The sequence below is a fragment of the Corvus moneduloides genome, chromosome 1 (genome assembly GCF_009650955.1).
Source record: "Corvus moneduloides isolate bCorMon1 chromosome 1, bCorMon1.pri, whole genome shotgun sequence".
Lineage (NCBI taxonomy): Eukaryota > Metazoa > Chordata > Aves > Passeriformes > Corvidae > Corvus > Corvus moneduloides.
The window spans coordinates 116,117,958-116,144,582 of NC_045476.1; the positions used below are offsets into that span (position 1 = coordinate 116,117,958).

The 26,625-nt window shown below is 37.3% G+C and overlaps 1 protein-coding gene across 4 annotated transcripts in view; it reads right to left on the reverse strand.

Moving 5' to 3' along the window:
• Nucleotides 1-1,268: 1,268 nt before the first annotated feature.
• Nucleotides 1,269-26,625, reverse strand: part of SS18 (SS18 subunit of BAF chromatin remodeling complex) — a 49,697-nt gene continuing 24,340 nt past the window's right edge. The window contains exons 5-11 of one of the 4 annotated variants that reach the window (XM_032124020.1): nucleotides 21,373-21,594; nucleotides 12,151-12,318; nucleotides 11,320-11,424; nucleotides 9,050-9,142; nucleotides 8,208-8,330; nucleotides 5,477-5,610; nucleotides 1,269-3,369 (exon numbers count right to left, since the gene is read on the reverse strand). In XM_032124020.1, the coding sequence (XP_031979911.1) occupies nucleotides 3,343-3,369; nucleotides 5,477-5,610; nucleotides 8,208-8,330; nucleotides 9,050-9,142; nucleotides 11,320-11,424; nucleotides 12,151-12,318; nucleotides 21,373-21,594 (872 nt within the window). In that variant the 3' untranslated portion in view covers nucleotides 1,269-3,342. The remainder of the gene's footprint in view (nucleotides 3,370-5,476; nucleotides 5,611-8,207; nucleotides 8,331-9,049; nucleotides 9,143-11,319; nucleotides 11,425-12,150; nucleotides 12,319-21,372; nucleotides 21,595-26,625) is intronic. The other 3 variants (XM_032124029.1, XM_032124038.1, XM_032124046.1) reach the window with 3 other exon arrangements.

Sequence of the window (26,625 nt, forward strand, 5' to 3'; positions counted from 1 at the left end):
CACTGTAGTCTTTCAGCATCCTCTGTGGTGAGAACTGTAGAAATACAATGGTATTTCTGCACTGAAGTCCTTGCCCCTCTTCAATCAGATGCATTTTCTCCAAAAAAAAGAAAAAAAAATCAATTATCTTACACATTTTGGAGTAATTCAGGTATGAAAGCAGAAGTGTCTTTTGCAAAATGATATGTTTACCCTGCCTATAAAGCAGCATGTTTGCTTCCTTATGCTACAACATTGTGAAGTCAATTTCAATTGAAACAGGGAGCCAGCTTCTCCCTTCTGCGAGTCATTCACAGAGCAGAAAAGGAAATAAAACAGTCTGAAGAGAGAAAAATACAATGGCAAAAATCATAACCCTATGATAACTAAAAGTCACTGAATGTATTAACCCCTCCTCTTTACTCTTTGAACATTTTTATCATTTCTGCTCATGTATTGGATTTGCTGTGTCAGTCCCCTCTTATTTTCTATATTCTAAATGTAAAATGCCAACTGCAACACCTTTTTTACTAGTTTCCTATTAGTTGAATTTCATTTAATAAGGAAGACTTACCAAAATGAATCTTGTATCTTGTCATTTCCTTCTGGTCCTGTCGTGCACTCCTGCTTCTTTTTTTGTTTAGGGAACACAGGTTCCTTTTTAATACATAATTTTAGTAGAAATACTTTTGCATGGAGCTAGCTCCTCTCAAGTTGTTCTTTTGGCATAGTATCAGAGGAATAAGGTAATTTTTGTCACCACCAATTAAAAAGTTTTACAAAACAGGACTGTTATAAAACAATTAAACCTTGCAAATGCAGTAGTCTCTAGGAGGGAAACCCTGGAGGAAATTCTGCTTATTAAAATTGCAATTTTAGTTTCCATTAAAAAGGAGAATAAGACAACAGAAGATGGGTTGGCAAGACAAATTATTTCTTAATGTCAGTTGAGCTTATTTCAAATGAGATAACATATCTACACCAGGTTGGGTTCAACACATTTTTGCCTCGTCAACTCATTTATCTAATTCAGTCATCTTGATTATAGCCTCATGGACCTTCATTTTCAGAGGAAGAATTTCTTAACAAACAACCTACACAACATGCTGATTACTGAACAGTTAATTCTAATTAACTTGGCTATGGCAAGAGAATTTTGATAAAGTCCTAGACTGCAAATACGGTTTGGTTATTCTGGCCAAACGTCTTTAAAATCAAAACCCACAGCAGAGTCTCCAGATGAGACATCAGAGTGATAGGGATCTAATTTAAAGAAACAAATGAGAAAATTAAAATCACAAATAATTTATTCTTCCGTTAGAATTGATGGAGTACAGTTTTAAATAGCAATGAAGTACACAGTGGTGGAAAATTGGCACAGAACCTACAAGCTTTTAATTCATAATAATGTTCCTTATGCCTTATCTGTTCAAACCTTGATGTGTAGTTTCTATTGACTTTAAGAAAACTGTTTTCCCTTTAAAAAGAATGCACAGATTGAAGATCTTGTCTTTCATGTATAATGTCATATATGCTATGGACATCAGCTTTTCTTCTTCCCCCTGAACACTGACTGCCAACTGAAAGAACCAAAATATTATTTACTCCTTGGTTAATTTTAAGTTTTACCATTCATAAAAATTGCCAGGGATTCTTGAATGCATATATTTCTGCAGAAACAATATCCATTTCTTTATCTGATACACAGTTGCAGGGCTTCAGTTTCAAAACCAATTTTTTTTGTGTACTATTGTTATTGATCAAGGTGCTGCCTTCTCACTCTCCCACATGCAACGCTGTATGCATTAATGCAGTTCAAAACAAAATTTGGCATTTGCCTCACCAACAGATTTTATACTTGATGTTACAAAGCATCCCCCTGGTCTCACGTAAAACAGTAACAAAGATGGACGCAAACAAAAATGCCCCCTTTCTAAAGTTACTAACTCCCAGTCAGGAAAGCTCTCCTGGTTCTGGCCAGGATGGGGTTAATTTCTGCAGTAGCCAGGAGGGGACACCTTCTCTTCCAGGGACCCTTCCAGGCTGTGTATCCTCGGGTGGAAACGGGCTCTGCATGGTGAGCAATCAACTGCATGTGAATCCTTCGCCTCTTCCTTGCACCCTCTGGCACTGGCATTGCTGCTGTTACTTTCATTTTCCAATTTCATTGCTGCTTCCAGTAAATTTTCTCCCAAGCCATGATCTCTACCTTTTGTGCCTCCAATTCTCCTCTCCAGCCTGCCACAAGGGAAGGGGAAGGAGAGTGGGGAGCAAGCGAGCAGCGCGTGGTTCGGAGCGTGTCAGTGGGAAGACTAAAATTGGGGAATACCATTCCTAAACCACGACAAAAGTTTAGATAGGTTTTACAAAGTCCTCTAGGCTATTTTGATACATACAAATTATTCAACTAAAGGTTAAAATACACTTATACAATACAGTCCTGTTCTCCATATTCTTTTTCAAGTTCATTGCATATTCAAGCCAAGTAAAATTAACACTTGTCATTTTCTTTGTTATTGCAATTATTAAGAAGGATTACAGCTTGCTTTTGCAAAGCTCTGACAAAAACACTTGAGAAATAAAACCCAAAGGTTTATCTTGTTACCCAAAAAATGTTGCAGAAAATTGTCAAACTATGTTAGAAACAATTTTTACAAAACCGCTTCACTCAGAAAAATTGGAAAGCTTAAAAAATTCATCTTTGCACAAGACTATATTACACTGTCCTTAATTATGTTCCCATTTAGATAACTGGGATTCTCAATCTTTGTACATGAACCCATCAGTGACATAGAATGCTCTCCATCTTTTTCACTGTTATCTTTACTGTACACCATTTCGAGACTAATACAATCAAGCACTTACCATGCCTCTAACCCATTTTTAACAGTAGATTTGTTATCCTGCCCAGCAAGTAGTGTACTGTCTTGCATATTCACCACATGAAAAACATAATATACAAAATATTGCTGCTGTTAAAAAGTGTGCATTTCCCCTTTTCCCCTACAAAAAAAATCTGTGGAAAAAATATTAAATTCCCATAACCTTCATAAACATACAAAGCTGTTTGCACCTCTCAGTCTGTAACAGTCTATTTGACATACAATTCTCAACTCACTGCAAATTGTTATGTCACAGATTTTCTGTCCAATATTGCCATCTAGAGTAGAGATGTGAAACTAGTTTCTGAGAATCTACAGTCTTTAACAATTAACCCATGAAGACTGTATACCGTGAAACAGCCTCAAGATTTTTCCAAAATCTAGATGGAATGGGAGGTTCTCATCTCGGGAAGATGTCCACAGTGCTGAGGAGACAATATGGCTGCTAACAGATTTTGCCTACCGGAATGTGAGTATTTTTTCACTGTTGATAATTTCCATATTGACCCTAAAAAAAAAAATTCAAAATACATAATCAGACCACAAGACATATTTTCCAGTATTAAAAGCTGTAATTGGAAGACCATCCAAATAAAACTGTATGTTAAAAGGTGGAAACAAATAAAAGTAAATGATACACTGATATGAGGAACTGGTGTAGTTTCATCTCACTAAAAACACTTTATGTTTTAATGTAGAAGTAAGACCAATGACATGAATTTAGGGCCAGGAACCTAATTTGATCAAAAGAGTATACCTTTAAATTCAATAGACTGCTGTGAAATTAGCAGAACATCATCAAAAAATAAAAGATGGGGATTACTTCCCACTTAAACTTTGAAAATTATTTCAAAAAGTCAAGGTCACCTAAATTCAAAGTAATTTAGGAAACTAACCATGACACAGAGATACCTAAAATTATTAATCTACCAAGCATTACAGAATAATGGCACATGTATTTCAAAACCAAGGCACATCCCAGTGAACACGAAGAACTAGTCCGCATATCCTACGGGAAGCAATTATTCCATAGATCTGATACACAGAATTACCACCCTTATTGATATTCTCTATTTCTTTTAACAGAATGTCATGCACTGCAGAGGTGGGCAGAGGTGAAAGCATCAATGCTACAAGCTTGCCATGATCCTTCACCATGGGGTTCAAAGCTTGCAGAAAGAAGGACTGTGCTAGGAAGTGAACATGCTCCAAACTGTGATCCTGCCACCACTCCATGTTAAGTACCACCACAACAAGGCAGGATTTTACATTTGAGTTTGATGCTGCAATGTCAGTTATGTACCATTATAATACAACAATCAGTCATGAACAGCTGCCAGATGAGAATTTAAGCAGCGCAACACCTATGGGAATGGCCAATATGAGAGTTCTTCTATAATCAAGTTTCCCAGTGGAACTTAAGACTGCACAAACTGGAGGAGCACAGCCTATCAACAAAGAGGGCTATCCACTTCTACTGAAAGGAAAGCTGGAAAAAACCCGGCAAACTGTGACTAAGTTTCCTTGACCCTATACTAGCCACAGGAAAAAATTTTCCTGTAGGTTATTGTTTTCAGAGGAAGCTACTGGGTCAGTGCATAAACATTTGGTTTATCTGTTAAATAATTAAAAGAAACTGCATCTCTGAACTACCATACTGAAAGAGTTTGTTCCTTCTTCCTTGTCTTTTCTGATTTCTGCAGAAAGAAAGCCAACTGTTCTTTAAAATCGTGGGCAATTCTCACCTCTTCAGAAAAGTTTTTATTGAAAGTTCTACCTACCTTCTACTGACATATCAGCATTTTTTTTAGACATCAGAACTTCATCATTTAGTTAATCTTTATGTTGTTTATACCAAGGAAAGTAACTGTGTACATTTTAATGACATTTCTGAATGATTCATAGTGGAAAGTTTGGATTTTTATATGTTAGTATCTTTTAAAGGAAAAAAACCTGTTTCATCCTTTAATTCTAAGACATCTGTTTTTACAAGAGCGCTTCACTACAACTCCGGCCTCAAGTTTTGGTGGTAATTGTTTGTTTTAAACTCGTCTTAGCACTGATAAGAATGAAGCAGTTGATTTTCAGGTCACTTCTTTCTTATGTTCACTGCCCCCTTATACTGCAAAACCTGGTTTCATGTCTCCCCATAAACTCTGCAGCTGAAGGACTTCAGCTGCACGCCTGAGGTGCTTTTGCAACTGAAGAGAAAGATTAGGATTAGGATTTGTGTCTGTGGAAAATAAATTCAACCATTTCTATTGCAAACCAGTAATGAAAAATGATTCACCATGAGATTTAGAGGCCTCATCTTTCATATTAGTCATTCACCATCAGGCTATGAAACACATCACCTTAATTTTTAAGGTCCAAAAATACTGCTGGGAAGCCCTCACTTTGCCAAATTGCATTAAAACTCAGCAAACTCGGAGAGTGACTTACCACAATTCCTTACAAATGATTCTTGGTAACTCACCAAGAAATGAACTCCATGAGAATTGTATGTACATACCTGAAAGACCATGTCCTCAAATTCCTTAGTTTAAATGTCCAGAGTCTAAGGTTATCAACTGAGTGTATAAGAATCACAACTTTCTCATCAAACAAAAGAATACCTGGTCATATCCATAAGGCCTCTGCTGTGGTGGCTGTGGTGGCCCAGGCTGTGTGGGTCTGTATCCCCCATACTGCTGTCCTTGTCCTTGTGGGTAATTGGGATACTGAGGCCCTGGACCACTCTGAGAGGGGCCTGGGGATCGTTAAATGAAAAAAAAAAGAAAAAAGAAGACTGCTTAAGATGTTGGAAAGAAGAGAAGAGTAAAAGCACTGATTTTTACAGCTAACCAGGGTTAAATATTACTACTGTGCAATTAGGTGTTTTGAGCAGCCCCCCTGTCCCCCTGGAAAGCAGGGCCTGTGCTCCAACCACAGGAACATTTACTTTTATTTATATATTCATTATTTTATATCAATGCATGTAGTTTCACATACACAGGACAGAGAAGAACAAGGCAAGAAACTATAAACATGAGCCCTTTCCAGGATTTAGGAAGGCAGTCTCCTGACGTATGCTCCTTCAGTTCCAGAATTTTCTAATGCCAGGAGCAGCAGATGATCAGCTATGTTTAACATTTGGACCTTTTGAAGAGACCAGCAGTACTGTGCTGCCAGAAAGTGAAGTCTCACACCACAGCAGGCAATCATGGATGGGGTGTCAGGCAAGCAAGTTACACATGTAAAAAATTTGAGATGTGACAAGCAGTAAAAACTATTGTGAGATGGAAAAAAGCACCCTCTATTCCATACTCCTCTGGTAATATTAACTTTCCAGAAAATGGCTAGGAAAAACCCCAGAACTTTGACTCCAGTCTTTTTTCGTCTATTAAAGAAGTCATTCTTTTTCAAGTACAACTCTCTGTTACTATTCACAGGGACTTGACTTGTCTCCCACTGGAAGCTGCACGTTACCGCCATCAGGCAGTGCAGCCATGTTCCAAACAAAATTATCCTCATCCCCCCCAGCACTGGGAGAGATGGAGTACTCTGTATTGCAGTGGCACTCCCTAGGAATCCTTTGCAGTGGACCACCGCTTAAAAACGGGGTCTCTGTTTTTCAGAGCTGAAGATTTGCAGCTCTTCAGAAGTGCTTTCTTTAAAACAAACCAACCCTTTTTTTCCCTCCCCTCAGAAGAAACAGATGTGTTTTAGCAACTGTGATTCAGTGCTACAGAGAGCTACTTTTAGCTACAGGCATTGGACATTAAGATGACATCAGCTGGTAACTCCTTCAGTAATGCTTGATCTGTAAGACAGTGAAAAAGATGACCTGGAGAAGAAAAGCTCTATAAGCTATTACCATTCTCCTCAGGCCTCAAATTCCCTTGAACTATGCAGTTTCAGTCTTCCACAGTGAAAACAAAACCTTAAAGATTGATAGTAATGACTGAGAGATTGATTTATTTTTGCAGATTAGAAAGCAATTAAGTATTAAATTGAGCAAGAATACGACATCTTAGAAGTGCTGTGTTCATCTGACAAATGAACACGGGTTTATTTATTCATGGTAATTCTTTATTGCTGAATTCTATATATTCACTGACATTTCAAAGAAAAAAATGGAACTTCAATAACAATTTCTGTTAGAAACCAGAAATTGAAAAGTATGTTATTCTGTTTTACGAATTATGTTGGGTAAGTGGCTCCAAAAGATTTCCTAATCCCTCTTCTTCTTGTATTTCTTAACCTAAACTTTCAGAATAAATCAGATTTTATTTCTTTACTTACAAAGTTCAGAGAAGCGATCAACATGGACCTCCACTCTGATCTTCAGTCTGTTCCTATATTATGTTTAGTAGAATGTAGGTACAAGTATTACCTTAGAACTATCAATTCATCCATAACCTCCAGAAGTAGAACACTTGGTAAATGTCAGTGGATCCTCTTAAAACTTAACTCTGTCTCAACATAACTGGATTTCATGTGAATCTGGCATTTATCTACACGGAAAATTACCCATGCATTTCCTCACATACACACAATGCTGAAAGCTTTAGCATTTAAGCCTGCAAAAAAGCTAAAAGCTAGAATACATGGAATTTCAGAGCTTCCTTCTTCTGTGATAAATATGTATGGCTTTACAGTATGCAAGCAGGTAGAACTTAAAGAGCAGTCATTTCAGTATGCTCTTCTGACACAAAGTTTTTTAGAATTAATGCACAAAAATTACATACTACTACTTTAAGTTTCCTTTTTGGGAGGTTTTCCTTGAATCCAGGGACTTGTGGCAGAGGATTTCTCATTCTCATTTCTCATTCCTGCTGTGTGTCAGAAGGTTTGGACTACTAGCGCAAATTTGTAAGGCACAGTCTCTTTAAAGCTGCATTGTCAATGCTTACAGTCATTTCTCTACTGATCAGCACAAGAATTTGAAAAGAATGATTCATATATGTTGAATGAAGTTTTAAACTAGTTTTTAAAAGACTGTCTTAATTGGCAAATCAAGAGGTGAACGGGGTTGCCATCTTTGTGAGTGCATTCACCTACAGAAAACAGAAAAGAGCAGAATCTTTCTGGGTCCTTCTAAATTACAGACACCCATTATAAGGCTGTTTAGTCACCCTTGGTTTTCTGTGCTACCACACTCTCCTAGACTGCCAACAGATCTAATACCCAAAAGATGCCACCCTCCACATTTTCTTGTTTTGGTCCAGTGAAATTGCAGGCACAGAGCTGTTCTATGCAGGCCTGGCCTCTGGACACAGTCAAACAGGGATGGAATAACACACAACAAGGGTCTGTCTCTCTTAGTCCTTTCTGCGACAGCTGTCTGTGTCCTCAGGCTCTTACCATAACCCTGCTGTTGTCCTGGATAGCCTTGTTGGCCGGGATATTGCTGCTGTTGTGGTGGATAACCCTGCTGTTGGGGTGGTCCTTGATATGCATCTTGCTGCTGACCGTATTGCGAGTTTCCTGTAAGATCATTGCAAGAAAGCAGAAACTCATAAAGACACCTATTTTATTTTCTTTTCCTTCTAAGATGCACAGCCAACAACACAAGAACAAAATGAAAATGCAATCTTGATTTCAAAAACTGAACAAAACAAAGAAAACTCAAACCAAACAGAAGGAACTCGGCCAAACAAACTGCAGTTAAAGCCAATTTTGCAAAGTTGAACTGCAGCATTTTCAGCATCTCTGCCAAACGAGCATTACATTTACTGGAACATCACAGTCATAAGATCATGACTATGCTAAATAAAATAAAAAAAAAAAGACAAAATTAAGGACAGCTACAAGAGCACAGACTAGCTACACAAGATCAGCAAGCTGTTTCCTAACGGCACTATAATTATACAAAATATATATACACACACAAAAAGATATACAACTGAACCAACAAATTTACGTTTAAATAAAAATTTCCATTGACGTAAAAAAAAAAATCTCTAGAGTGTTTTAGTCATTTTACTGTTGTTAGAATGGCAAGTTGTGGTTATATATTTTAGGTGTTTGCAAGAAATTATTCTGAAGGTTTCAAGTTCCCTGCCATTTCCAAGACAGCCAGCAACTAGTATTCTACAAGAGCTTTGCATGGGTATAAGTTGTGTTGTGCAAGAATTTCTATTCCCGTTGAGGGTGGGGGAGGAAAGGGAATGTCTGTGCGTATGTGTGTGAAGGTATATAGATACCTCCTTCGTAGTAATGTTGTGAGGAATCCTCATAAGGCCTATCGTAGCCTTGTTCAGGATACGACGGTTGCTGATAACCGTAATCATTATGACCTACATCAATTCGACAAGAGACAGGAAGAAACGTTAATGGCCTCTGAGTGAAAACCCTAAAAATATTTCATTTCTCAGAAAAATGAAAAAAAAATTTCAACTGGATATACATGAAAAAGAATTTTCAATTGTATTAGCCAAAGACTTATTAATATGATTTCCTTTCATATTGAATTAACATGTGACAGGGGAAAAAAAAGGCTTAATGCAGTAGTTCTAGAAACATCACAGCAAGGGATGGTCTTAACCTTCTGATAATCCTTGTTGGGGGAGTGGGGGGGGGGAAGTACTTCATCTTTCACTCAAAAAAAAATGAAAGCATTTAGGCCTTTCACATGTAAATAACCTGAATTAAATTAGAATGAACAAAGAAAGCAATTATCATACTTTGTCTAACACCTGTTCTGCTGATCTCCAATTCAAAAGCATATGCTAAAAGCAGTGTGAAATATAACAAATAAAGTTCAATGAAGTTATGAACCATCATCTACATTAAATTCTGTTTTTAAATGACAGAAATATAACACTCTCAAGGTTTTCCCTACAAACAGAATTCCTATGTAAGGTCTTAAGAAAACTTTTCCTCTTACATTCCAGTCCTGAGCAGATTCATTATAAACAAACCTTTCTATTCAGAGACTACAGGCATCTCGGATTAAGAAACCAATATATGCAGTAAGCACCCCACCTGTTGTTGGTTTTAGTACACGTATATTTTGTCTTACAGATGATCAAAATATATCTGGTTGCTAACTTGGTCAAGAATACGTGCCAAAATTTTGTTTACGTTCAAAATTAAATCATAGAAATTTGGAATAAAATTTTTAAATAAAAGTAAGGAAAGGAGGAAACAGTTCTAAAACTCAGTGATTTTGTTATCAGGTCTGCAACTGTACAATACATCATTGACTGAATCTTACATACATACATAACCATTAAAACAAGCCTTAAAACATATGCTCTTTGTATTCTACATAAGAGTAATAATGAGGTAATGATAAAGATGACTCTTTACAAGGAATAGATCTTAGAAGTAATCTGTGCTGCCAGAGAGCTGTTGATGGTAACATCAAACTGCCCTTACTAGAGTAAATTGCCTGTAACAGTTTAGTGTTCATGTGTGTACATAAATGTTCCAAAATGAAAGCTGAATAATTACCAGTTAATGCAACTTGTAAAATAACTCTGCACATACATCTCCAGAAATTAACACATGTAAGCTTATACAGATGTGGCTTGATGTATCTTAAAATCAATTTAATAGAAATTAAATTCAAACAACTGACTGGTATCCCTTTATTTGCAATGAGTAGTTGCTTTGGCAATTACACAGCTTTGCTTGGTATACATTTTTTCAAACATTAACATCTACCCCATTTCTTGAACTTCATAAGATACCATTAAGTTGCACACATGGTTATCACAGTAGTCAGGAGTCAGCATCTTTGGTCTCCCAGTCTCTGCTCAGCCTGAAAACAAGTTAATTTCAACTTCTCTAACTTATAAGACAATTCAATAGCCTTCAGCACTCCATATTCCAAGAGGCAGGAGGATAAATTTATGAAATTCAAAGTTTCAGTCTTGTCTTGAAAGCACTGAGGGGACATCTAAAGAGGATTCACATTTCCAATATCCTCAGGGCAGGGACCATTTTATTCCTATATAAATGTTAAACTGAAAGCCCATACCATGTCAGCAATAACACATTTGTGCGACTTACATGAAAACTAAACACTAAGTTTAAAAAAATAGAGTCTTTACAGAAAAAAACCACATCCTTTTAGCAAGTTTTTTCAGTTCAGTAAAATTTTTAATAAAAGGATATCGCCCCCTCTCTTATTGATAATAAAGTTATGACTGTTTAAATTCATCTCAATTATACTAGATATGCTAAGGAACTCTCCATTCTTTTAGAGAAACCAATTATTTCCATTCATTTTGGAATACTAAAACTGTTAAGAGTTTCAAATGGGAATAATACAAATTACATGCTTTAAGTTGTAAATTTGTCATAGTAACTTAAACTGTAGTAACAATTCTGAATTTGGAAGGTTTTGTAAATGTGAGGTATGATATCCAATTACTATTCTTGCCTCATCCCCTAATTTTGGGCATATGACTACATTAGTATTGGGCAGGTATAGAAAATGGGAAAGTTAACATTTATGAGAGATTACCATCAGGGTAATATTGCTGGTTCATGCCTTCTGGAGGACCTTGTCCACCATGACTGTATTGGTCCCCATAATAGTCTTCCTGGCCTGAGTACTGCTGTGGTGGGCCTGAAAAACCACAACCAGTCAATACGTAAATAACTTGTTTTCTCTATTATAAAGCCTGCTAATTTCTGAATTTAGTATGAGAAATATTTCTCAAATGTATTCCCCACCCATACTGTTGCATTACAGACAACATATGTAATCTGGTTTAGTTAAAAAAATAAGTAAATGTATCTATCTACGTATACAAATACACAGTTGTTTGGCTGCACTAGACTGAGACTATATACATCAAACTTAAGTTTTGAGCTTATTTTAGGAATATGTGTATAACAGACCAAGGTGTTAAAGGTGTTAAAAATGAAATCATTCCTTGTTGAAAAGGACTAAAAAGAAAAAAGAGACTCAATATTGTGGAACTTCGTTCCTTTGTTTGTAATTGAATGAATTCAGAACCAAGTAGGTACTCTGTTCCTTTTCTGTACCTATCATTTAAATATCAAAACAGAATTCTGCATCAGCATATCTGAGATGCATAATTTCAGAATGCATAATCTCAGAAAGAACCAAAGGAAAAAGAAAACAAACTTGTCTTCACATTTCATGGTGACAGCAGTAATCTCTTGCTGCAAGAACCACCCTTAAAAAGGATAACAAAAAGAGTGTACAAACAAAGCCTGTCACACCAAATTACTTGATAGAAATTTGGTGTAAGCAAGAAAGTGATGTAAAATGGTTTTAAACATGGTTATTTAAAATCAGTGTAAAAATACTGAAGTGAATTCCTACCTTGCTGTGGTGGCCTGTATGGAGGAATCTGTCTCTGCCCCATCATGTGATTTCCTTGGTTAACTTGGCCCATCATTCCCATCGGTGGCTGCTGCCCCTGGTAATGCTGGCTACCTGCCTGTGGCATGTTGTATTGCTGGGAGGGAGGCTGCTGGTGCATCATTGGACCTGCAAAAGGAGAAGCAGCAAAAATGTCAAATATGCAAAAATTATTTGTGATTAAACCTTGCCAAAAGAACATGGAAAACCCAACCTTTAAAAACGGACCAAAAAAGGCTCTGTATATCCAGTGCTCTGATAAGAGTTTGTTGTTTCTGGACTTATGCAAATGTAGGTGAACAATTCAGTAACCAAACTACAAAAGAGAAGTCAGCCTAAACAAGGTTGCTTTTTAGATGATTTTTCTTCAAAACCACAGATACTAGTTTACACATACACAAAGATAACTGGAACAGTTTCATCAATTTTTGCTCTAAAAAATATCTTCAAAAAAGGTGTAGGTGAAAACCTGATGGTGAAACCTTGGTAAGTCATAAAAAGATTATTTAACATTTGTGATCTCCTCAGAGCATAGTTTTAATACACACATAGTTGCTGTTATATTCCATCAACAAACCACTAAGCTGTTATCACAAAATCAACAATTTTATTTAGCCTGTAAAGACAAACCATGTGAACCAGATCGGCACACACAGAAGGCATATGCAGAAGGCCCACAGAACACAGGCTCTGCCTGATACTGAACAGTCCTAAACAGCCTTAACAAAAAAATCTTCTTTCATACCAAGTTGCACCAAGTTTCCATGAACCACAGGAAGAGATCAGGAGAGATAAAGTACTGTCCATGTTTCATCAACTGAGAAAATCTGATTAAGGCTGTACTTAGAGAAAGGCAAATTTCAGTAATGAAAACAGACAGTTAAAGAGCACCCTACTGACACCACACAGCAATGAAAACGATGATTACACCATTTCATTATATGAGATTGCAGGTTAGATTGATATAACATTTAACAAAGAACAGCCTCTGCGCCTCCTCTGTAGTACCACTTCAGAAAAGAGTTATTCCAGTATCAAAAACATGAGGAGGAAAGAGTTGTGGCAAGGAGCTAAACTTTTTTAAACAACAGATTTTTGTAAATATATTAACTCAAACCACTTAACACATACTATAACGGTGAAACCCCAAGCTTTTTTTGCCTTTTTAAAAAATAATTTATTTTATAAACTACAAAGACAACAAGAAGCTAGCAGCCTCACTAAAAACTAAGACAAATCATGGTATCAAACATCAAATTAGCAGAGCCACTCCTAGGTGCCATCCAAGGAGAAAAAGGAAGATAGCACCTACTTTCTGTATGCTTAGATTTTGCCACTCCATTTAGTATTTTTAAGTAACTAGGTGCTGGAGCACAAGCAGAAAGTCCTGTGTGAAACTACAGCACTGGAAAAATACCTAGATACCGTCAAGTGACTGGATTTACACAGGCAAAGGAATATGTAGTCACTTAGATCCTGTCTATGCGGAGTTATGAGGGAAAGTGAGGAAAAATTAATTAATGGTATGAATTCAAAGTGCATTAGTTAAATCCCATTAAACCCCTGCGTGGGATCTCTTACTGAGAAGTAAAGTGGCCTAAGCTTCATTCTCCTCTAAAAATAAATATTGGCCATTCTTAGGAAGATCCAGTTATGCTTTCTATCCTTCAGTATGGCAAGTTTCTGTGTCCCAATTTTAAAGTAAAAAAAAAAAAAAAAAGGGTTAAATTGAGATGTACTTATTTTAATTATTGGCAAAATACACTTCCTTTTTTGATCTTCTAAACGAGTAGATAATTTAGATTATTTCATTTCACTGCTCCTCTGTTTGGAGGTACTGAGAAACATTAGGCAGCCTTGAAAAAAAAATAGAAACTTGTTGCCATAATATTCCTAGATCTCAAGAAAGCTTGTTAATTAACAATATTAATATTAGTCACAATACAATGTGATAAAATGTGTTGGGTCCCCATGGTGCAATGTAGAGATTTTCTGTTTGCTTTTTAAATTAGAACTTCATTAACGCTTTGTAGAGCCACAATGAGAATTCACTACCCTGTATCAGGCTGTGTGTTGTGTTCATAACAGACAGCCTGGCTTCCTTCCAGTTTAGTTCTTCCTATTAAGAAGATACCTAAAAGAACCACCATGGTCTCTACTGCCTCATGGAACATAACCATTTTATGCAGTAGTTTTGAGGGATGAGAGGACTTTGAATTTATTCCTCCATTTGAAAAATCTCGCCTAGGAGAAAGCTACATTTATTCATCATGTAATACTTAATATGACATAAAATCCCGAAACTTAATAAAAAACTTAACAACTATTAATTCATTATCTACTTGGATATGAAAAACTTGAGAAGTGGGCCCAAGAGAACTTCATGAATTTCAACAAGTCCAAGGGCAAGATGCAGCACCTGGGTCGGGGCAAACCCAGACGTGAGTACAGAGTGGGAAGCTCACTGACAGCAGCCCTGACAAGATCTTGGGGGTTTGCATTGAGGAAAAGCTGGGTATGATCTGGCAATGTGGGCCTGCAGCCCAAAAAACCAACTGTATCCTGGGCTGCATGAAAAACATGGCCAGGAGGTTAAGGGAGGTGATTCTGCCCCTCTACTCTGCTCTGGTGAGAGCCCACCCAGAGTGCTGTATCCAGCTCTGGGGTGCCCAGCACAGGAAAGACACAGACCTGTCGGAGCGAGTCTAGAGGAAGGCCACAAGGATGATCAGAGGGATAGAGCTATAAGGAAACGCTGAGAGAGCATGGGTAAGAGAAGGGTACAGGAAGACCTCACTGTGGCTTTCCAGTATTTTAAGGGGCCTTATAAAAGCAAGGGAGATGGACTTTTTATACAGGCAGATAGTGACAAAACAAGGGGCAATGGATTTAAATTGAAAGCAGGTGTGTACAGATCGGATATTAGGAAGAAATTCTTTACTTTGAGGGTGGTGAGGCACTGGAACAGGCTGCCCACAGAAGTTGTGGATGTCCCATCCCTGGATGCGTTCAAGACCAGGATGGATGGGGCTCTGAGCAACCTGAGCTAGCTGTAGCACAGGCAAGTAGACTGGAACTACATAATGTTTCAGGTCCCTTCCAACCCCAACCCAAACCATTCAATGATTCTATAATGCTTTCTAATATTTGTCGCACATATTTTTACAAGCACCCTGAAACACAGCTCTTGAATCTCTCATCAGGTCACAACAAACTACATTTGGTGGAAGTCATGATCTCTTCCAGACCTGGAAATAAGACTCTCATATACAAAGCCCTCAAAACCCTAATGCTCACTGCTTTCAAAAACTCTCTATAGAAACTCTTTTTTTGTGAGTTTCTAAAATTATTTAATCCAGAGAGGACAAAGTATCTGATTTGTACAGAGTTCAAAATGCATCCAAAGAAATACTGTGTTACGATTATCTCTGTCAAATGTGGAAGTACAGAATTTAACTAGCCTACATTATCAAGAATACACATTTTTGTTTAGTAGGTGTAGACATCTTTGAAATGAGCAGTTAAGGAAAAAAAGTAACTTCTGCTCCAGCCAGGATCTCCTACAGAGGCCTCATGTACAGGGAAGAAAAGGTAGGTAGATTAAAGCAAAAATGGACTACTACCTGACCTTCTTGTAAGTACAGTGACACAGTGGCAGTCTCCTGACAGGAAAGGACTTTTAGAAACTGACAACCTAGTCTTCACACAGGTAAGATAAATAGAAAGAAACAGAAATACAAACTGAAAGTAGGTCCCAGATAAAGCTAACAAATCTGAGACCAGAAATGCAGAGGATGAAAGAGCTCCAGAAAAGTTTAGTGGTTTAAAAATGTCTCCTTGGCATTGTCCCTTACGCTGAATCTCAGATACTGGTGGGAAGTGCTATGAGAGGACAAGAGTAAGTGCTGATGTGGTTGAACCTTCTGAAGAAGCAGAGAAGTGAGGAACCACACTCACAAATGAACTGGTGACTCTGCTGTTCTGACTAAAGAGCAGTGGGAACAGGTGGGTAAGACCAAAAAGCAGCAGTACAAGCTATTGCTTCTTCAGTCTTCCAAATTATGATGGCTGTGTTGCTCAGAGGTCGGTTCTTTAGGCATTTTAAAATGTGCACTTGGCATGGATGAAGCAACTGGATATCTGTATCTAGAGTATCAGCAAAGCCCACCATGCTACACCTACCATCAGCAATCTCATCACTGTGTCTACTGTTACAAAACTAACAAAATATGTACCACTGCAGCAACCCTCAGCAAAAACTTTTCAATGTTTTTCTACATGTTTAAAAAAAATGCTTGTTTTTTTAAGTGATGGTTTTAAGTCTTGTGAGAGCTATCTTAGAAACTATACCGTAGGGTCAATTTAACATGACAAACACTACAATTCAGATGTGCTTAGTCAAATGAACCACCATCCTAAAGGTGTTTTAACACCAGATGCAGTTTAAACATTATCTCAAAAGACCTTGAGGATACAAAACTTTTTGCTACTCCTAATGTATAACCTAGGCTGCAAATTAAAGACAGTAGACACTCCTCCACACTACCTTACTCCACAAACTTTTAATCTCAAACCAAAACATAATTTCAGGTATCATTTTAAAAAAAACTAGTCCATAAAATGTGATACAAAAAATTCCTTAGTTACCAACACTGCCTTTCATGTTTTACCCTAGGGAAAGAAGATGAAAGCACAAGCTCTGTGGCAGCTGCTTGTATCTTTCGTTTTTTCATGACAAAACTACAGTGTCTTCTACAGCTAGACATCCTACAAATCCAGCTATAGCATGATGTTGTTTCAGAATGTGAAGGCAATTTTATTTCCCTTTAATAGGTTAGATGTCAAAAAAACCTGAGATTGCCCTGCCTTCTCTGTAACAGCTTGACTACTGTAAGCAGTCAAGGTACTGAAACCTAACAGTCTCAGCTTACATGGGAGTGAACAGATGGCAAGACATTTGCAAAAGGTACTCAAACTCAGAAATCACTTTATCCTGGTCTGCGACACCCTGAATACATTTATGTTTTAGCTAACATTGGATGTTCCTATCTTTATGTTCCTTTATGTAGCAACAAAAGAACAGGAATCTGCATCTGCCTCATCTCTACTCTTTCCATAGCTTTGTATTTGCGTCATATTTGCCTGTAAGTGAAAGAGCTCTGAAATTTTAATGGATTTTTTTCTAAGTTCATATAAATGAAACTGTCATTAAAAAATCTCAGCACCAGATTTGACAAGTGGTCTCCGGCAAATGACTGAGTCAACATGATATTGTCCTGTAGAGTTCACCTGTAAATTAGTTCCCTTCCCTTACCACAGGCAACATATAATATAATGCTCATTAAATAGAGACTGGGAGCTTGGCAACTTTCCGCCAAACTCTTCTGGCAAGGGGATGGAATCCCAGCAAAAGGATCTGAGAAACACAGTCTCTGGGATGGCCACGTGTAGCAAAAGTATCTGAGAAACAGAGTTTCTGAGATGGCCAAGCTACAATGTCTTGGTTCTTGTAAAATGTATTCATTCTACTATTAAATATTATTCCCCGGGTGTGAAAGATTTGTTCAACATAAAAAAAGAGGAATTTCCATGCAAGTTTCAGGTTTCAGAAAAATAATGCTTACATCTCCCCTCCCAAAAGTCAAAAATTGGCCACACTTGTGATTTTTTTCAACCTAAGTAGTTTACCATACACAAGAAATGTACCCATAAGAACATAGTTTCTTCCACATTCAATCAGTTCCTTCTGCTTCCTATCTTTTCCAAAAATGTAACCAATATTCCTTGCAGATGTCCCAGGCTGCTGTAATAACTTTTCAACGAAGAGTCATCTACAGAATCTTCCACTTAAAACATTCTGCTTTCTAAGTCCAAAATTACTTGAATTCCTCTTTTAAACTAGACTGACTGTAAAATCAATACCATGAAAACTTTGCTTCTCATTTAAGGTATTCCTCTGGCTAGCATTTTAAAACTAGTACAAATCAATAATGAATACAAAGTGGATACAGGAAGTAAATCCAGCAAAGAGTTCTGTTACTATGCATTTTATTTCTCAATTAGCACTTTTTCATTTTTTTCTTGCTAACACCATCTGCCTCACAAGGTGTATATACAGCAAGATGTTTTGGTAGCAAGTGCACATAAAAAGGTTATGCTAAAGCCACCCAGGTGTTGATCAAGCCTTTCTGAGTGTTATGATGGCTTTATATATTATATAATAGTATGTTTTTTTCCCCCTGGAAGTACTGGCTTCATTCAGTACAGTAGGTATTACTCACTGAAAAACTACTTCAGTATTTTGTTTCTTCCTAATAGTCCATGTGAGATGTGACGCCTAGTCCAACACTGAAGACAGAATTATTAATTTATTCATGGTTTTCTTATGGCACCCATAAGTAATCTGTCCAAATCTTCATAATGAATATACTTTCATAACTCTCCTGTGAAATCAGATGGTATCGTAATCTTACCATCACATCATTCCTCTACAGCTGAGGAACCCACATAAAGAAAGATTAAGGTCAAAAACATCTACTGATTTTTAACAGCCAACTTGAGATGCTAAGATCTCATCTTGCAGAATATTTAGCATTGAATTTAGCTAGTGCTGTTATTAACTGACAGATGTAGTAGGATCTCTCATTTTCAGTATGAATCACTCCTGTAAGACAAAGAAACAAAACATGCTTAGGGGCTCACAAATGTCTCCTGACAACAACACTGAGGTTCAGAAATTTTGGTTCATTTCTGTTTCTGAATTCTTGCACAACTAAGAAATCTTTGAGCCACAATCTGTTTATTCCCCTTCTGTTAAACTGCACTGAGTGCATTTCCTAGCAGCTCATTCTTGCTTCTTCACTTAGGTCAGAAGCCTGAAGTCGCCATGCTTGGCTGAGACCTCTGCCCAGCCAGACTGGGGCTTGATTACATATCTAAATCTCTCATGGTCTCACAGATTCCTCTGTCGTTCTCTGCCTGGCTTGGAGTCACAAGAGAGTGAAGATACAAAAATAATTCCTCTAATTTGTCATCAAATTTCAATACACATGTAACAACTAAGAGTAGAAAATGGAGGAAATGTATTAAGCAGACCTGACTGGGAATCATCTTAGATCAAAATAACAAACATGCACATCTTCAGACTTAAGACTTCCTCTCTCACAGATACTTGGAACAGTATTTTCACTTAACAGCAAATAGCACTTGGCTTGCATAACATACAAGTTTCAAAGCCTTGCTCTAAAGGGGCACTTGCATTCCTACATTTATATATTAAGTGCTCTGTTTACTACTGTTTTTGTGAGACACTGAAACATTTTAAAGAATGTAATTTTTCATCCTACAGCCCTCTACTTCTGTGAAACCTCTGCAAAAAACAGAACCAGCCTTGAAGCAGACACTTGGAATGGAAAAAGTCTCAGCCTAAAGGGTCAAAACTTGGCAGAATTAGAATTACACAATGCAAAAGTTTGTGTGGCCCTAATGGCAATGGGACCATTGTTCTAACTAAAGATTTTGCTCTTGTTCTTGAACCTATAATTTGGTTAATACTGTTTTATTCTTTAATCCCCAAAGTCACTTCAGTACCATTACTTGTTCAGAACAGAAATCTTTTAAGTTTATTTCTGCTTAACTTCTAATGACCAATTTTCAAGTTTGACAGAGTACAGAAAACACAACAGGGGAATATTACGAGGAAGAGTAAAGAATGCTACTTTGAGATGGAATCATCTCCTAAATTTTAGGCCAGTCACACAAAATTGTTTTCTGTAGAGTGACTTACTAGATGGCTCCCTCACACATACTGCTACATAATTATTGCTAACTCTGCAACTAAAAAACCTGAACTGAACTGGCACAGGGCTTTTCCAAAGCATCTTACAACGTTTACAAAATTACTACATTGTGTATTGTACAGAACACCGAGATAACTTGCCAGTTCAGAGAGATGCATAAATATTCCCGCTTGTGATGGTTTCCTCTGCTATGTGCCTACCTTTTGTTTCTTCTGCTGTTGTATTTTAAGAAAAATGCTATTAACAATATGGATGTTGAAGGACTCAGACTTCCCACTTTTTCTACTGGTAAGAAAAGTGCAGAAACAGCTGTTTCATCATGACTTATTTTTAGCCTCTCATTAAGTTAGTCTTTTGTCTGTTTTGCACCTTTCTGTAGCCTAATAATCAAACCGATCAGTATGACCTGGTCTGTCTGTACACCTCAGGAACAGATGGTCTCTACATATAAAAAAGTGGAGCTTCGGTTTGTCATATGTCTTCTAGCAGGTGCTATGTACAGATCCAGTGCAGTAAACAGACTTAACAGGTAAGCTGAAAATACTGCTTGCTGACTTGTAAAGCACATCTATAAGAATATGCAGTACATATACAACTTAATAATTTGCTGTGCTGTGACTCTAACGCAATATTTTAATTCCACAATGTCCTTGCACTTCAACAAGGACACCAAAACGTCACTGGTTTATGCAATGGAAATATCTTAGATACTAAATTAGTTTTGATTTTTACTATATACACAAGGACATCTCATGAAAGCAGTAGGGAGTACCGGAGTTGTTCCTGGTACTGAATTTTTCTTCTCTAAGACTAACAGACATTCCATGCTAAAAACAGCATGCAGCAGAAAACAAAGACTAAATAGGTATAACAATCTGAGGGCTATCTGACTTTTAATTTTTCAATTTAACCGAGAGACTTAAAAGTAGAGATGTCTTTTATCAACCTGAATGATAATAACACTTAGCTAGAAGTGTAAAGTCTGATAGACAAACAGCAGTTCCAGCTTATAACTGACGAAACTAGATCCATTTCCAGATTCTCACGTAACACCTGAAAATAGTTCAATGTCTGCAAATAAAAAAAAGTCACAGACACATGGGAGAAAAGAGATGTAGAATCCTCCAAACATAGGTACAGCATATTCATATCCTATTCTGAGATGATCCTTCCACAAGGATCACTGAGCCCATGTCTTAAGTAAATGGCCCATATGGTGACTGAAGTCACAACCTTTGTGTTCTTAGCACCATGCTCTAACCAGCTGAGCCAATCTCAGGATACAAATGCATTTAGAGAAAGATATCTACAACATCAGACCTTTTAAAAAAATCTGCACCCAAGATGTTTTCCTTTTACAGAAGCTAACAAGCACCTCACTTACCTTGGTTTGGTTGCATATTCATGTTTGGTCTGGGCCCATAGTTGCCCATTGGCTGTCCCTGGCTCATTGTCATCTGATTCTGCACTGGCATGCTCTGTGACGATGGCACTGAGTGATTATAGCCACCCATGGACCCATGGCTACTTGAAGGCATATTCATGGAACTGTTTGTCATATTGAGCTGGTTAGGTCCAGGTCCTTGCATAGGCATATGGTTGGGTCCTTCAGAAAGAAAAACAGGGAAAAAAGTACATTAAGCATCATAAAAGCAGGTGAAAACAGTCATACAGAATCACAAAACTAAAGAGAAGTCATTAAATACAATTACATTAAAATAAATTTAAAATACAGTTTGCATGTGATTTCCCTACTTTAAAAATAAGCAAGTGAGTAACAAAGTTCATCTCTACTATGAAATACATTTTCTTTTGTTGAGCAGCTAAAGCTACTAAAACAAAGGTGAATTATCACATAGCTCATCTTCTATCCGTATCATACACAAAACTAGTCTTTTTAGTACTTTCATAATACAGCCTGAATTTCAACCTGAATTGCACAAGACCAGGGTAACAGACAGCTTGATAACTCTTATCAGCTGTAATTGTTACATAGGCTGTAACATTTCTGTATATTCAAACAACCCATACTAGACAATTTTTTGAAACTAATGATTATTTTTGAACACAGGCACTATTAACATTGACATAATTACACAGAATCATAGAAACACTTTGGTTGGAAAAGACCACTAAGATTGTCAAGTCCAACAACAAATTTAACAGTGCCAAATCCACCACTAAATGTTAACTTAGGCTAACTTTCATTCAAATGATTACACAGTTACCCATAAAAGAATGAGGAAGGTGACAAGCACTCCATGGATCACTGATGCAACAGCAAAGGCTTTTGTAGAAAATCTGTGAGCCAAACTCATTCTACAGAGCTGTTTTAGTGCCCCTGTAGATAAAAATCTAATCAAAAGTTGTTCCTGACAAGAAGACAACTCCTGAGTTTATCTCCTGAGATGGGAATGAGAACAAATCTTCATGGTAAGACATTAAGACTTTTTTTTTGATACGTCAATCACGACTTTTTTTGTAAGAATGACATGTAAATGGAAAGCATTTAGTGACCTATGTCGGTAAACACGTCACCTGTGCTGTGCATACGCAGAACAACCTTGGAAATCAGAGAAAGGTGTGAAAAAAGGATGAAGTGAAAATGTTGCAGACAATGAGCTGCATCTTTTCCACTTGTAAATAAGGTTGAAAATTTCAACACAAGAGAAAATCAATGCTTTTGATTTCTAGTGGACCTAGCATTGCAGTGATTCAGATCATATCAGACAATGCAGAATAAAAACGGCTGAAGGACTATTTAACATTTTTGATCATATACTGTATAGCCAATATTCTGCAACTGTATTTGCAGATTACTAGAGTGGGGGATGATGACTGGAAGGACAGACACGAAATTATCACTTCAACTTGTCAAGAGGCAAAGGAAAAGCAACTCGTTAATACACCCATCTTGTTGTTGAGCCAACAACATCTTTTCACCTTTTATTTCCCTTCTTCTTGACAACGCAGGTTGAATATGGATTATTCTCTGAATTACATCTACTCTCAATGGGTATTTTAACAAGTACAACATTACAGTACCATCTGGTCAGGCTTCTCATTACTTTAGGTGGAACAGGTGAACAGCTACTAGGACTAAAATTAGTAAGAGCTGTGACTGGATATTAACTATGACAAGCAAAAAAAGTAGATGAAATGCATGGATTATGCCCAAGACAAGCACCACACAAAGACCTCGTGAAAATATGTACAACCAGTGGACATGACAGACCAGGTCAACTGTAAACAAGGCTAATGCTGATATGTACAGATTTCACCATGAAGATGCTGCTGTTGCTGAACATGCCACAGGTTTTTTGTTAAGCTAGAAAACTCTAAGAAGAGGAATCTCAAAGAAACTATGCTAGTAGAGCTGTAGGAAGGTACTGATTTGTTTACATATTTCCCGGCGAAAATTAAAAAAAAAAAAAAGAACCACACACACCCCCCTCTGCCTTCAGATGTAAACAGCTCTTAAGTCCTTGGCTAATGAAAAAATTGCACTGACCTAGGGTAGAATGAAGGAAGAAATAAGGACATAGAGAGCTGCACACATGGTCACAGAGACCATACTAACTGACTGAAACAAAAAGATGCAGAAGAAAAAGATAACAACGATAAATGAACACAGCTACTAAAGCCAAACTGAAGAAATGGAGAGTAAGTTTAAAAATATGTTTATCCTCTTGCCCTTTTAAAGACACCTTACTGAAATAAACACAAACCTATTTTGTCAAGGAAATTGTAAAAGCTGAAAAAGGTATCATACATGCAGTTCACTGTTCCTGCAAAACAAGGTGAGCAGAGATTGCTGAAATGTACAAAGGCAGATCCACCACAAATACAGAAAAACTAGTTCAGTGAATAGGATTATGCCCACAAAAATACCACAGATGCCTATACTGTCCCTCTTCAATTCAACACTGCCTAATTCAGTGAGAACATGGAGACAGTTTAATTATGAAAAAGTGAGATTGTCTCTAACCATGAGTTCAATCGTGAATGTGCTCTTAGGTAAAGCTATGGTGAAGAAAAGCTTCCTACTGTAGCGCCAAGCTACCATTGCAGAGCTGCTAGAAGACTACTCTCCTAATTCCTTTCCTAATTAAAGGAAGGAATACACAGGGTTAGTGCCAGAAGGTTAGGGCCAGGGAGTGGCTTTGTTTGTTTCTGATCAAAGGAAGACATTGTCAATGACAGATTTCTGAGAGTTAGGCCAGCACATGGGAGTAAGTTTTTAAAAACTGATAATGTAAGAAGCAAAATGAGGAAGGCAAAAATCATCACAAGAGGTAACTTGAAAAAATAGAACATCTTCTCTAAAAGGCTGGTTTACACTTCATGTCTCAGGTAGCACCAAAACAGGAGAAAGCACTCATAAGAAAAAGCTGTCATATGAAATGTGAGGTACGTGTATTTTCTGTGGTCAAAATCAGGGGTTTTGTTAGCAAAAAGCTAGAAAACAAAGAGACAAAAAGCTAAGACCATAGTATCAAAAATCTTGCCAATGAAAAATAATAAAAACACACTTTTACATATAATTTTTTTATAGCTTGTCAAAACACTTCATGGGGTTCTCTTGTGTATAAGGACAAAGCAATTGATTTTTTTTTAATATGGATAAATGAAATAGGAAGAAGAGAATATGAATGAACTGTGAGTGAATTAATGAGGCATGAAGTATGTATCCCCACTTTAAAGTAACTGCTTTAAATGCCATACTAATTAGATCTGTGTTATAATAAAGTTAGCAGAGTAAGTATCTATCCTGAGTATAAACAGAAGTCTTTTTTCCTCTTAACCACCTATGCACAGCACATTACCTCCAAGAAGCTGTAATCCAGACTAAGTACATTTGAGACTAAATTTGCAGGAAGGAAAGAAGACTTTGAGAGAACTTGCTGGGAACACACAAGTGCATGTGTTTTGGTTTAGGAATGCTATTCCCGAATTTACTGTTTCCACTAAAATGCTCCAAACCAGACACCACTTGCTCACTCCCCTGTCCCCCCATTTCACTCTCCTGTGTTGGGCTGGAGAGGAGAACTGGAGGCACAAAAAGTAAAGATTACAAGTTGAGATATGAACAATTTACTGGAAACAGCAATGAAATAAGAAGAGTAACAGCAACAATATTAGTAACAGTGTACAAGATGCAAAGGATTCACAGGCCAACTGCTCACCACACAGAACCTCCACCAGGTTAGAATAACCTCCAGGTCCTGGCCATGCCTCCTCCTGGCTACTGTAAAAATTAACCCTGTTCTGGCCGGAACCAGGACAACCTGTTATTTAGGAAGGTCACCTACCAGTGCCACAACAAAGGTCAGAGACCCCTACAGAGAGGCTTATCTTTCAACTTTTTACGTATGATAAAATAACCTCAAGAAATCAGGAAGACAACCTGCCCCTAGCACATCTTAGTTCATCATCTCCTTCCAAATTGAGATCACCCTTACTTTGCATCACATAAATTCAGTCAAAGGAACTCTTCAGACAGCAATTTTTTCAGCTAAAACCCACAATCTGTCACAGGTACAGATAACACTCAAGTGTATCACCAGCTGAAAAAGGTTTGTCATGACTGTCTTCCCTGGCAAGAGGATACAAACACGCATTTGTCAGGGGATGCAATTAAGGGCCTCAGCAGCACTTCAGGTTCTGTACTAACCAGGACACAAGCACAAGAAAAATCATCCTTTGCCCTTCAGGCAATAGGACAGGTCTATAGCAGAACTTTAAAATGACTCATGCCCTGATCATCACTAGGCAGTTCTTCTAATCCTCTCATCAACCCTTCTGCCCATACTCAGGTCTGTGGAAGCTCCTGCTCAGGTAATACCTGATATCCTTGGCTGGCATTTTTAAGTGCCTGCATTTTATTTTTCCCAGGCTGGTCAACTGATGACAGTCCTGGATTCTCTCTGTTTAAGATTAGTGACTTTACTCCTTTTATACAGATCATCTCTACAGATATTTAAGATTCTGTATCTGGTTTTTATTACAAATGTCTATGAAACTTCAGAGTTAAGTGCTCTAAAACCAGAAAGCAAATGCATACACTGCAGACATTATTAGACATACATCTCTGTGAAATACAGAAAGGCTCACAAACAGGTGAACTAACACATACTTGAAAAGATATGTGTAACTGAGCTATACACTTAACAAGATCATTCTGTTTCCCTTTTTCCAACGCCTACCTATGAAATGATTTTAGTGTGCCTTTCTGATATTAGAGATGCCCTCACTCTAAGCTCTTTATCTTCACATCCTCAGAGAAAACTTCAAACTGAGAAGGAAAGAACAGATATTCATAAAAGGAAATATGTTGGAAGAAAGGCTAAATTAAAGCTTAGTTGGAAACTGTATTTAAGTATCTGTCTAGGTGAATACCAAAACAAAGCTATTTACCTTTTACATATTTTCGTAAGAGCTCTTTTCTTATTCTATCTAATTACAAAATATGTATGTTTAAGGAGTGACTTTTCTCCCCCGTGGCTCTGCAGTGAAGTCATTATGCTCACATTGTGACTTAGTAATCCTTCTCCTTGGAAAAGATCACTATAATAATAATATGATTACACTTGAGGGTCAAAGAGACTGATTTTTGAGAGGCAATGCTATTCTCCAT